General features: G+C 42.0%; 1 protein-coding gene across 4 annotated transcripts in view; it reads left to right on the forward strand.

Moving 5' to 3' along the window:
* mgmt (O-6-methylguanine-DNA methyltransferase) overlaps nucleotides 1–12,596 on the forward strand; it is a 43,306-nt gene that overhangs the window by 29,209 nt on the left and 1,501 nt on the right. For all 4 annotated transcript variants that reach the window (XM_036215643.1, XM_024296808.2, XM_024296809.2 and 1 more), the window contains exons 3-4: nucleotides 5,017–5,177; nucleotides 10,433–10,572. In XM_036215643.1, coding sequence (XP_036071536.1) covers nucleotides 5,017–5,177; nucleotides 10,433–10,572 — 301 coding nt within the window. The remainder of the gene's footprint in view (nucleotides 1–5,016; nucleotides 5,178–10,432; nucleotides 10,573–12,596) is intronic.

The following is a 12,596-nucleotide window of genomic DNA, read 5'->3' on the forward strand; positions in this document are numbered from 1 at the left end:
CGACTCATCGTCTCAGTCCTATGTAGTGATGGGGGAAAAACTGATTATTAGATGTGTCGATTACGATCAAAAAATGATTCTGAAATTGCTTATAAATTTTAAATGATTGCTAACCACAAAAGTATAAAAAATTGAGTGAACACAACAATTTTGTAAAACGAAATTGTATGGTTCTACCTGGAGGAAGAGGAGGATAGAAACCATTCAGTAAGTTCTGCTGCTAGCACTTCCAAAAGTCAAAAAAACATATCCTAAGCAAACGTCCACCCCCGTCAGAAAAGGCTAAGCGAATGATGCATTCATTTGGAGCTTTTATAGCAAAGAACTTGAGACCATAATTCTGTGGTGGAGAATTATGTACAATTGTTGAATTCAGGGAAAATTTATTTTGATGCTGTGAAAATTTTTTAATTGCCAAATAAAATGTTTTTTTATGTCAAAATTTTTATCTTCTTAATAAAAGTTAGACAAATATACTGATTTCGTCTTTACTTAAAAAGGCACTTTAGTGGAGAAAAGTAAGTACTATCGATCTAGTGGAGGGGTTCTCAAGGATTTTGTAGCAGAGGGCCAAATGAAGAACTCGACATTAGACTAGGGGCCATCTTTGATTAAAAAAAACAATGGATAAACAGAAAAAAAGTGTTTTAATTACTTGACCAACTGTCATTTGTACAGTTAACAGAGTATAAGAACAAACTGAGCAAGATTTGAAACATTGAGGAATATTATAAATTTTGGTCAACATTAGACCTGTATGATGTCTATAAGCAAAACGTATTTACAACAAATAGTCCCCCTCAGTTTCTGTCGGAAGTTGAAGTCTGCTATTTGTCTAGTACGCCTAACTGTATCATTTGACAGACTCAAAACTTTCCTCAAACTTTTTTGCTCTTGGAAAACCATGTCAGCTACTTTCAGCATCAATTTTTTTACAAACTCTCCATCACTGAAGGGCTTGCTACGCCGGGCCATTTCCAAAGCCACAACGCAGCTAGCTTCTGTCGCAGCTTCACTGAGTTTTGGGATTTTTGTAAACATTCTCTGCTGTCAGCGTAGCCTCGTTGTTTGAGCTTATTGTTGTGCTCCTCACCAGTAAATTTGTCATAGTTTTTATGATTTCTGACGATTTTTATTGAATTCATTTACCTGGTTGCAAATCAGGCACATGACTATGTCCAGCCCATGAGATACGACAAAGTAAACATGTGTCGACTTAGCTTGGAAGCGCCTTTTCTACTCACCAACACAAAGTTTTTTCCTCAAAGGAACGTCTTTCCGAATCCTGTTCATCCTCTCGCTCTAACTCTATTTCTACTGCCGTCGTCACGGTCTTGTCACGGTCTTGTCTTTCTTCGCAGAGGCAGTGACATATAAAATGTTGTCTGCCCTCTAGTGGGGAAATTAATACTTTGTACCATTGAGACCAAGGAGTAATTATCTTTTTTCCTGCAAATATCACCAGAAACCACAAAACAAAAATATTTTTTCCAAGCATTGTTGTGATTTATTGAGGGCCACAAAACTCGGCCCGCGGGCCACACTTAAATAGCCCCTAGTCTAGTGTGTTGCGGTGAAGAGAATACATTTCTAAAAAAAATCAGATTCAGGATGCATTGATAATTGTTTCATAATCGACTCGTTGCCTCCTGAATTGTAATCGAATTGTGAGGTGCCTCAAGATTCTGTGTGATGACGTCTTTACCAAATTCAAAGCATTTCTACACATTGGGCTGTGATTACGGATTGATCATTTTTGCTGCCATCACAGTGTTGTCCGCTTTGATGGCTATTTTTAGATTATAGAAATATAAATCTACCGTTCCTTAAACCAAATAGTATTTTCCAAATTTGACATTATCGATGTATGTCATTTTATAATGGAATGAGTCGATTGGATTAATAATTGCCTCAGACAAATCAATCTAGTTGAATAATAGAAATATAAATTGATTAATCGATTACGTCGATTAATCATTACACTCCTAGTTGTGATCTTTAATATGTTTTTGCGTTGAGTGATTTGCACTTCAGGGCCACCATAACATCCAGCTGAAGGACCTCCTTGATATCCGAAGTGTTTCATCTTCTTTTTTTTGTTTCCACTTTGAAAGATCAAGCATGAAAAGAACCCGCCTCACAGTCGAATAAGAAGTACACTACTCCAGAAGCTCTCAACTTTCCCGCTGCAAAAGCTAGATAGGCATCTGAATGATGTTGGAATGGTTGAACGCGCTGCATTGAGCAAGAGGCTTACAGTTGTATCACAGCCTTTTGCTCAGAGAGCATCAGGATCTTGACATTCATAGAGACATGCTGTATTTTTTCTCCCTTTTTAGACAGTCATTTTAGGCTTTTTTCATGCTCTCTTGAGTCTTTGACGTGTCTGAGTTAAGTATCTGCAGCTATAAAGCTGAGAAAAATATTGGACTGCTCTTGGCCTTTTCTATTTCATCCTCTGACCCGCCATGTTACCCATGATCGGTGAAGGAGAACTCTGGCAGGCTGTGTCAAAAGTGACAGCCGATCGAGTCAGGATGAGCGCCATCACGCTTCATAGAATGGAGGCTTGAGTCCTGAGTTTTTCCCCTTTTTGTGCAATATACCATTACACCCTTCGCCAGATTCCTTTCAATTAGATCCTGTGGTTAAACTGTTTCATTCTTACGTCTGCTGCAGATAGAAAAAAAAGTCCGACTGAAGTCTTGTGCTACACCAAACATATTTGAACAGAAATTGACAAGTTCAGTGTCATCCCTTTTTTCTGCCTTTTTGATTGTTTCTTCCAGGATGAATGAAATAACCTCCAACATTATATAAGTGCTCATTTCATTCTTTATATTAGACTTTGAAAATGGGTAGAACTCCAAATGACTCCCACTTTACGCAACAATGATTTATGGTAATTGGAAATTGATTGTGACAGGAGCACAGTATTAGAAATTTTCTCAAATCACTATCTTGCATCAGGGGAAATATTCTTTTTAGTGCAGCAGGTCCTTGGCTAGTTTGGAATTAGTTTTATATTTCCTCACCTGTGATGAAATAGCAAATGGCTCAAGTACATAGAAAAAAAACGAGTGATTTATGCAGTCAAGAAGGTAATGAAAGAACAATACGGCGCACGCCTTGTTTGAAGTGTTTATTTAAGTTAAAGTTGAGCCCTCTTACTTTTGTTTCTCGCTTTTCACACCTGAGAAGGCAGAAGGGCGACATGCAGATCGCTCCTCCTCTGATAGTTTCTTCCAGGATTTGGTTTAAAGGGCGCCGTTTGTCTGTCGACTCTGAATTGTTGCAGAAAATGCTGCTGCTCTTTCAGAGCAATCCCCTCTAGAGGTGACAGACTTCAGCTCCGCCGATGTTGTTCCTCTTTTTATTTATTTATTTTCCCGGTTTCCCAGCCACAACATGTACCGCATGGCATTAACTTTTACCGCTGTCAATGTCGCTCCCGACACGTTTTCCAAAGCAGCAAAGCGGGGAAAAAGGGAAATTAGCCGCGGTGACAAGTGTGAAGCGCGAGCTGGAGGTCAAAGGTGGTGAGCCTTAAGCAAAGGTACACTAGCCTTTGTCCAGTAGATTGTAAGGGCCTGCGGGTCCAACAGGAACATTTCCACTCACAATATCCCCGAGCTGTCAGTGTGCAGCGGCTGGAACATCCTCTCAGAGAGAAAGAAGGGGTGGAGGAGGAGGAGACGGAGGGGGAGGTTAGGAAGGGAACAGTGGCCTGAAGATCCTTGCTGAGAGAGGAAGAGGCGGTAGGTGGGGGGGAGGTTGATGGTGCCGGGTTGTAGGGAGCCAAAAGAGCTGGAGTGAGAGGACAGAGAAATGGAGAGGGGGAGAGCTGGGAGGGAGGGATGGAAAGGAGAGACAATGACAAGTAGGGGCTGGCTGGGCACTCACCCATGCCGACAGAGATTGCCATGAGCCATGGCCATTGTTTGAGCGGGTCTCAGCGCAGAGCCCGCCGGTGGCTTTCCGAGTTTTCACCACTCAACTATAAACTGCTGTGTGGTTTATTTAGAAATGAGAGTATTTACACCTTTTACTGTATTTACACCCACTGTTAAACGGCACCCCAGAGACTTTCATCGCCACAAACTAGCAGGCAGAGAGTGGTTCTCTCCAAAACTGGCCTTCGCAGTCATAACACTCCGCTCCAGCTCGGCTTCACATGTCTAATATAAAACGATGCTCAAACTGTGACCTGCAGAAGTGTAAAAACACTTTAGGGCCGCGTTGTTACGGCAGCCAGGAGAGAGACAGGCTCTGTGTTAAACAAAGTAAATGTCTATTATTAATACCTTACAGGATAAGTCAATTTTGTAAAAGGAGTGCTTAAACGTCTGTATCATTTATTTATAAGTCCTGTACACCAGTTAATGGAATTGGCGGCCTGCTTTAGGATCCGCAACACAGCTTGAGGTCCACTTTGGAGAAATGCACATGCTAAGAGAGGACCTTCCCAGTTGGGTCTTTAAGTGTCAAATGTGGGTCAGGCTGCTTGCGTTGACCCGGGGGGTGGTCATCAGCAGAGAGAAACTCAGCTGTTAAGTGATGCCAAGTCAACCATCGGCAAATTCCTCCAAGCTTCTCCTCATGCTAAGATGCACGTCCAAGTGCAGCGCTTTGCTGGCCAGCTTCACTCTGGCCAAAAAAAAAAAAAGGAAAAATCCATTTATTCTTGTCATGAACTATAAACTCAACCAAAGATGTCATTGAGCTGTTTTTTTACTGCTCCTTCTAAACATGTATTTATATATTCAAACATATATTTTCATTCTGCTGTTACAGCGGCTTGACAGGAGCAACCTGGAATTGCATAACTTTAGATTTTAAGCACGTCTCGATTAACAACTTAGCTTTTCACTCAGCAAATTACCCCATCTTGCATCTGTGTCACATGTTATTGGACTCCTGTGACATATTTTCGCACTGTTCAGCCAAGAACTGGGCTTTATGATTGCTCCTCTGATCCCCCTCTTACCTCTCTATCCCGCCTCACATCCCTCACAGGAGCAGCGAGGCCCCCCTGAGCTGTGTGGTCAACGATAGCCCAGCAGAAACGAGCCCCGAGTTGCAGCGCTGCGTTGAATGGCTCCAGGCGTACTTCAGTGAGCCGCAGACCGCTGGGAGTCTCCCGTTCCCTGCCTTTCACCACCCCGCCCTGCAAGGAGGTCTGTCATGGATAAATATTTGCAGAGCCATGACTGGGATCAGGCTTTCACTCTTAATTGTCAGTTACATCACTTACACTCACTGGCTCACTGTGTTATAATGAAGTATTTTATGGCTGAGAGGGAGAGTGGAGGAAAAGTGGGTGGTGTGTGAGCGGCGGAGGGAGAACAGAACACAGAGCTGTAACTTGGTTCAGTAATCTGTGGCAGCTCTTACCACGCGTGTTAGTCTTGGCAAGTTTTCCATGATTCTTGGCACATTCTTTGAAACTGATCGAATTCCACTCTTGACATTTTCAGACGGGAAGCTTTCTTTCTTTTTTTTTTTTTTTAATGAGAACATGTGAATGGTGGTAAAGTTTGAATGAGCTTATTGTTAGGTTGACCAGTCACTTGGGGACAGTAAAATTAGAGAACCCCCCCAAAAATCATTGTCTTTTTAACTACTTGTAGTATCCAAGTTTTTTTGTGGAAATTTAAAAGTGAAAAAAAAAACATTTATTAACCACTTTAAGATGTTTTTTAACTTCATTATTTTCAGTTCATTTAACCCTTTAAAGTCTCCATCCGGTGAAAATCCTGTTTTTTGAGTTTTTAACATGTATGTGTGGCATTTTTGTTATGAAAGAGAACAAATGTAATAAGAAATCATTTTGTTTTTGCATTTCAGAGTATTTCTCCTTTTAAATCGCTGTCTATCAAACTGTCTCAGACAGGCTCAGTTTGAATTAATGAACTTCTTTACATCACAACAGCTCTGCTGCACATGCACTAAACACCTCGTCTGGCCCGGCAAGCATGCCTTGCTCAGGTGCCGGAGAAGAGAAGATGGCATCTTGCAGTCAAATGAGCCACCGTTCACATTTCCGTGGTCAAATTAGTCGTCACTAGATTTTTTTATGTGAGTTTTATACAATACTTATGGTGGTAGGACTTCAAACGCTTGAAAATCTCTGTGAGACTCCACAAGATGTGAACGGCGGCTCATTTGACTGCAGTTGTAAAGGATTGTAAATCAACGAAAGACCACTTTGATATTAGTTTTCATTATTTTCCCAGGAACGCTGCTTTGAGAAACCAATGGATTGAATTTATTGGTTGAAGCAACATCAATAAACATTAGAGAATTAGCTAAAAACTGGAACTTGAAGGAGGAAGAATCAGGATTTTGGAGGAAGTTCTGTCCATGAAGCTGTTCACTTTCTCGTCCAAGCTGACATCTGACTCAAAACGATATTGCTTGACATTTTAATATAGCAGCGGTAAAGATTTACGCTAGCGAGACACAAAGCTATCATAATCAGACAGGGGTGGGGCTGCTCAGCTAAGCTCCAAAAGCCACGCCCCCTCAGAGGAGATTTTGGATCAGATTAACATGAAAAATGGCTTTTTAAGGCATTTAGATTGTGGGATATTGGTCAAAAACTTCATAATCATAATTAAAACACTACTGGGAACGTTTTATTTTGGGAGATGCTTAATACAAAATCTTTAGCATACTGTATTTCTTTGATTGTTATTACAATGATCGTAATTCCAGTAGATTTTGAAGGAGAAAAGCGGCGTGACGCCGCTTTTCTCCTTCAAAATCTACTGGAATTACGTTGATCGTGTTAACCATTGAAAAGTTACAGAAAATCAAAGATCATAAACACTAGAGCTCTGGTGTTAAGGGGTTAAACCCACCAGCACCACCTACACAGTCAAAAAAAAAGTAACTAATATATGCGTTTAACAATTGCGCCTCCCTTCCCCTGCAATCAGGCCTTGGCTGCTCTCTAATTTCATGCAGATCTGCAGTGCTTGAGTGATGGCATTTTCAATGAGCAGGTACTCCGTCGAGACCCTGTATACAGCTATGAGTCCCACGCTCCCGCAAAGGCAATGCAGAAATACATCAGGACCAATTACGATATCAACTTTCAGTGCGATTCCCTTCGCCACCAAGTGCTTGTGTACCAGCCCCAGGCTCTTTCAAATCGCATCTCATCTGAAGTCTTTGGGGTTTTAATTAAATTTCAGGATAGATGGAATTCTTCATTAGTACCTGATCTGAATAGGTGATTGTGCTGTGTACCACGTCTTTCCCTCATCTGTTGTTTTGGGGCCTAGTAAATACAGGTTTCAGGCTGGAATTGCTCTCAGTTGGTAGAACCATAGGCCAAGCCGCAATGAAAATGTTAAATGTGAGCATCAAGAGTATTTGTCTTCAGAGGAGGAAAAATAGAAGGTTTTTCTGTTTTCTTTTCCGATTTTTTCATATATATTTTTTTATTCGCAAATATAAAAAGATTTATTTTGTTATAGTGGTGCTCCACAATCAAGTCGTGAAGCCGCTGCTACTCTGGGAAAAAGAGACCGGAAAAAAAAAAAACAAGTTTAATCAGGTCATTACAATATGTGACAACCAACTTTTGTTTGCTCAGTTATCTTCAGGGAGAACCTGAACGCAGCGGCGCTCTCGCAGCACTTGTCATGTAATATTGAGTTGTGACCTTCACTTGAAGTGTTGCCATGTTTATTTACACATTTCTGACAAAACAAGCCACTTTTCATATTAGCTGTCACGGCATACCTGAGAAGCAGAGGGTGACATGAAAGGAGATGCGAGGCAGCGTTTTTATAGACTGTCTGACTGTCATGCGGAGCATCACACGCCAGTTTGGTCAACAAGGGTAAAGGAATGGTGAGAGCACGTGTATGTTATGCTCCGTTAACTTGTGTGTGCGCGGCGAAAAAACACAGACGCCAACGTGGGTTCTTAAAAATGATGCATATTCTTATCTCATTAATTATACATCCATATGTAACAGACGAGAGGATCTTAGTCTCGGTAAGCGGCGCGGGGAATGTGCAGGCGAGGGTGGGGGCCTGGCGAGCAGGGGGTTGTTGGGGGAGGAGGGAAGGGCGCTCTTCAAAGCCCAAATGACTGTGCTCCTGCAGGAGCCCCGAACCTCCCCCTGTGCACAGCGCAGGGCGAGATGAGACGCTCGCCAGGACGCGCCCCTGTGATGTGGAGAGGAATTAGGGAAATGAACGTTTTCAGAGTATCGAATAATCACAGAATCATCAGCACCCCGTCAGCCTTCAAAAGTATGGATCCCTCAAGACTCGAGAGACACTTTGACTGGGAGTCAAAGTCTTCCCTCCCATTAGACACAAAGGATAATGAGGTGGCTGCATTTCCACTATTGTCTTTGTATTCTCACAACCCATGGAAGAGGTGACTGTCAGCTGGAGGTCGTCTCTCCAAATCTGTCATTAGCAGCGCCGATAGAAATCACTTTACGGCTTTTTTTTTTCTTTATCTCACGCCTGTGTTTGAAATTGCTCTCATATACAAAATTATGAGCAAATCGATCACATATGTCAATACCCTCATAATCGCTAGATCTGTTCGATTTTACTGCGAGTAAATCTATCCCTGCCTCTGCAGCGACCCCATCACCTGGCCTCACAGCAGGTAATGACCTGTAACATAATTATGGGATGTCTGTAAACATGTAAGTGGTTCCCCTCAACTTTTATTTAAACAATTGACTTCAGCGCGCCCCGATCTAAAGAGGGTCCTGACCCCAGACACATCGTATTAGGCTCTTTATGAAGTATGGGGCTGGGGGACCGCGCTCCAAATTATTGCTGGTCACCTTGAGCGACCCGCGCGGAGTCTCTGTCACAAACGCTGATGAGGTTAAAGTTCTCTCACCTCTGTAGCGGCAGATGAGAGCAGACACTTGTTTTTCCTCCTTTTTTCTGAGATGTGAAAGCATCCAGGAGAAACAGCCACTCTGCGATATATATATATTTTTTGTCAAAACGTCTGGATCAACAGGGATTTGTCATCACCTCAGCCCGGGCAGGTTTTCATCTACCCATCAGTGACAAAGCGATATCAAAATGTAGCGCTCACATCATCACCAGGCCAAACCCCGGCTTTTTTGGAGCATCGGAAAAAAAAAAAAATTCAAGGGGTGTATCTTATCTTTTCGTGATATTAAGGCTGTCTGCGTAAGAGCCCGTCATCTCGTTGACAGCGTGATTATTACCTGAAAAATTATTAAACAGTACCTACGGGCCTTGTTCAAGACAAAGAACTCACATGGGTGTGCATCAATCAAACGTATCCCCTTTAGGTTTTACACTTATTCCCCCCAGTTTAGGCAAATTGCCTTGTTCGCGTGGCTTTGTGTAGCAGAGAGTGACTATAAGGTAGCGAGGGAGCCTGGGGAGCAAAGGATGTTCACTCTGTAGAAGAGAGACAGGGGTGTGACATGTTTTCACACAATGCCAATTTAGAGGGATTTCACATAGATCACTTGTCATGTGCTCTCTTAGACCATATAAATGAGAGGGAATGGGAGATCACTAATTGAATTTTCATGACTGAATACATGTAGTGTATACACTAGAAGAATTTTTACCCACTCTTGATAACGAGACTATTGTTCCTCATCCTCTGTGCACCAAAAACGTGTTTTCTCCTCTTTTTTTTGTGTGTCTCGTCGCCGCACAAGCACAAGTGTCTCAAGGTTTCCAGAAGTACATTCTTGTCTGCTGCAATCAAACATACCTCTCAGTCACTGCCTGGTAATCCACATAAAAAAAAAGATAATGCAACTGCTAAAGCGCTAATGAAATCAAAGCCTTTAATGTGGTCGGTTAAGCTGTGGATGATTTGAAGAATTCCGCCATTTAAGCGAAAATGATATAATGAATCTACTCTGAATAGAAAGCAATTAAAAGGACAAATTGGTCTGATTAACCTCAAAGTCATCCCACTACCACAAATGGTGTGCAACATTCAAATTATTATTATTAAAAATGTGGAGCAGATTTGCAGTCTTTTTGGCCTCTCTTAATCCTTTTAAATGAAGGAGCGAACTTTTTTAATTTTAGCTGTGACCTTTCTAAAGCATAACCTAGATTTTTCTTCCATAGGAATAATTTTCTCACATCTTGCTTGTGTGTAGTGTTAATACTGGTTGTAAGGTCAAATAGGGGGATTTTTATGTATTAGGCTGTTTGATGAGGAAAGAAAGGAGAAAGAATGGACATGAGCTACTTAGAGAAACAGCAAATGTTGTCTTAAACTTTTGGTTTGCCGCACACGAGACGGTTTTTTCCAAAAATCCATGTTGAAAGTGCCATCATGTCACGGCGCTCACAGTCGGCTGTCTGCGTTTGATTGATGAAATGGCTCTGTCTCTGTTCTCTGTCTGTCGCTCTTCCTCTCCGTCCTCTGCCGCGTGGCGAAGACGCGTTCACCAGCCGCGTGCTGCACGTCCTTCTGAGGGATGTGAAGTTGGGAGAGACGGTGTCTTACAAACGCCTCGCTGAGATGGCGGGAAACCCCAGAGCGGTGCGGGCGGTGGGAGGGGCTATGAGGAGGAACCCGGTGAGTGTGGCTGACAGTGATTGACAGGCTTCTGTCTTTACTTACTTTACTTTATCAGACTTTAAAAGTAATTTACAGTAGAAGTATTTTATAAAATCATTCTTTTAAGCATCCCTGTTAAAAATAAATATTTAATAAAGTAATTATTGAACTGTAATTGAAAAGAAAATTGAAGGTGAAAAAGCATTTTTTTAACTGGAAAAAAATGGAATTCATTTATAAAAACTAATTAAAAGTGAGTTAATAAATTAAGCCTGAAATAAATATTTCTAATTAAAAATTGATTGGGAAAAAATAAACAGGATGGCAGTTAAAGAAAATAAAGTTAATCTAGAAAACAAAGAAATACATTTTTAAAAGAAAACAGATATTTAACCGTTTTTTTGTATATTCTCTAGTTTTCTTCACACCTTTTGTTTTAGTTTCTCAAAGAATCACTCCTCACCCAAAACTAGTTTCAAACATTCCCAAAAATGTTTTTCCACATGCAGAAACAGTAATCCGAGCTGTGGATCTGTTTTGATTTGTCAGATGGTGAAATCAGCGCCTCCCTCTGAGAGCGGCTGAGGGGGAACAGCTCTACCTACAGCACGATTTTAAGTCCTCGCTTTCTCTTTTTTTTGTTCTTGTTCTGCCTTCGCTCCGTAGACGTTCACAGCAAATCTCCGATTCTTGTAGGAAACCTGGCCCGTGAATCTACCGCGTACAAAATGGAGGGCTAGAGGGCAAGCGGTGCGTCTTCTTTTGATCAAACTCTTTGATCAAAGGCTGTTTAACTCTGCCCATGTAGTGCTGTGGGCACCACCGGTGTGCTCCGTGAAGGCAGCGAGCACTCCTTGTACAGTACTGCAGCCAGTATGAGTTCCTTCAGATGTCAGCATCCACCACTTTTCCTGTGGTTTAAGATAATTAAGAGGGAAGTCGCATTAAAAGACGATTTCTTTAATTCAATGCATTGCTCTAAATTCCTCATATAATTTATACATTAGGTTAGCCAGTGGCAGTGCTACTAGATGAGCGTATAATGCACTCATTCTCATGTTTTACAGGCGTTTCTTTCCTTTCGTCAGGGAGGCTGGGAGCCTGAGCCCTCAGCTCCTGATTCAGATCCAGAGTCAGATTGTCAGTGTCAATTACTTGTCAGTAGCACTGCTCCACTTGGGCTTCAGCTGTGAAAAGCTCAGTGTGCTCAATCGATCCTCGCCTCTCTGTGGCACTTCTTCTTCACCAGGATTTGAGTATTGATAAGCCTGGTGTTGTGCTCTTTTCCCCCCCAAGTGAAGAGGCAGATCCGAAGGCCTTGAGGGTACCCCCGCTCTCCCTCCAAACCCGGGGAACAGTATTGATCCGAATACGCGAGCAGTATTTCTCTGTCTGCAAGGTTAATCTGGGGCTCGGAAAGTTTTATTGCTGCTGATATGGGAGCGGGTTTAATGATGGATTTGAACCGAAACAAGCCGCACGTTCAACTTTCATATGAAAGGTGGAGGTGCGGCCATCAATTCAGAGTGCAACTCCGTCACAGCGGAGGAGCGGAGTCGCACAGCAGCAGAGGTCGGGATATCTTTTTGTTCCAATCGCTACAGCAGGAAAGAAAAGAAGGCAGCATTAGAGATTTTTTTAAAGAAATAATTGCAGGTTTCATCCCTTGTTCTGAATTCACAATGATCGGCATGTTTTAGGCTTTGCTTGTTTAATCTTTCTCCAGCCATTTAGTTTACAAAGAACTCAGGACCCCCCTGGCAGTCGTCTGCAACGAGAGTAAACGCTCCACCGACTTCCTCTTTTTAATGATCACAGGGTTATCAGATCTTAATGTTGACACCCTCTCGATTGAATATTCATCCTGCTGGTGTTTTTGCCCATTAATTTTTGATTGCGTCTTTGCTTTTCACTATTTAAGAGTAAAAAAATATTTATACCCGTAGACTGAGCCATCACCCTGAATGTGGATTCGTGCAGGATCAAACCAGACACTTGTAGCGTGGCACTTTGTTTTTGCAGACATAAAAAGTGCAAAACGA

This window comes from Oryzias melastigma, linkage group LG15, assembly GCF_002922805.2.
Source record: "Oryzias melastigma strain HK-1 linkage group LG15, ASM292280v2, whole genome shotgun sequence".
Taxonomy (NCBI): domain Eukaryota; kingdom Metazoa; phylum Chordata; class Actinopteri; order Beloniformes; family Adrianichthyidae; genus Oryzias; species Oryzias melastigma.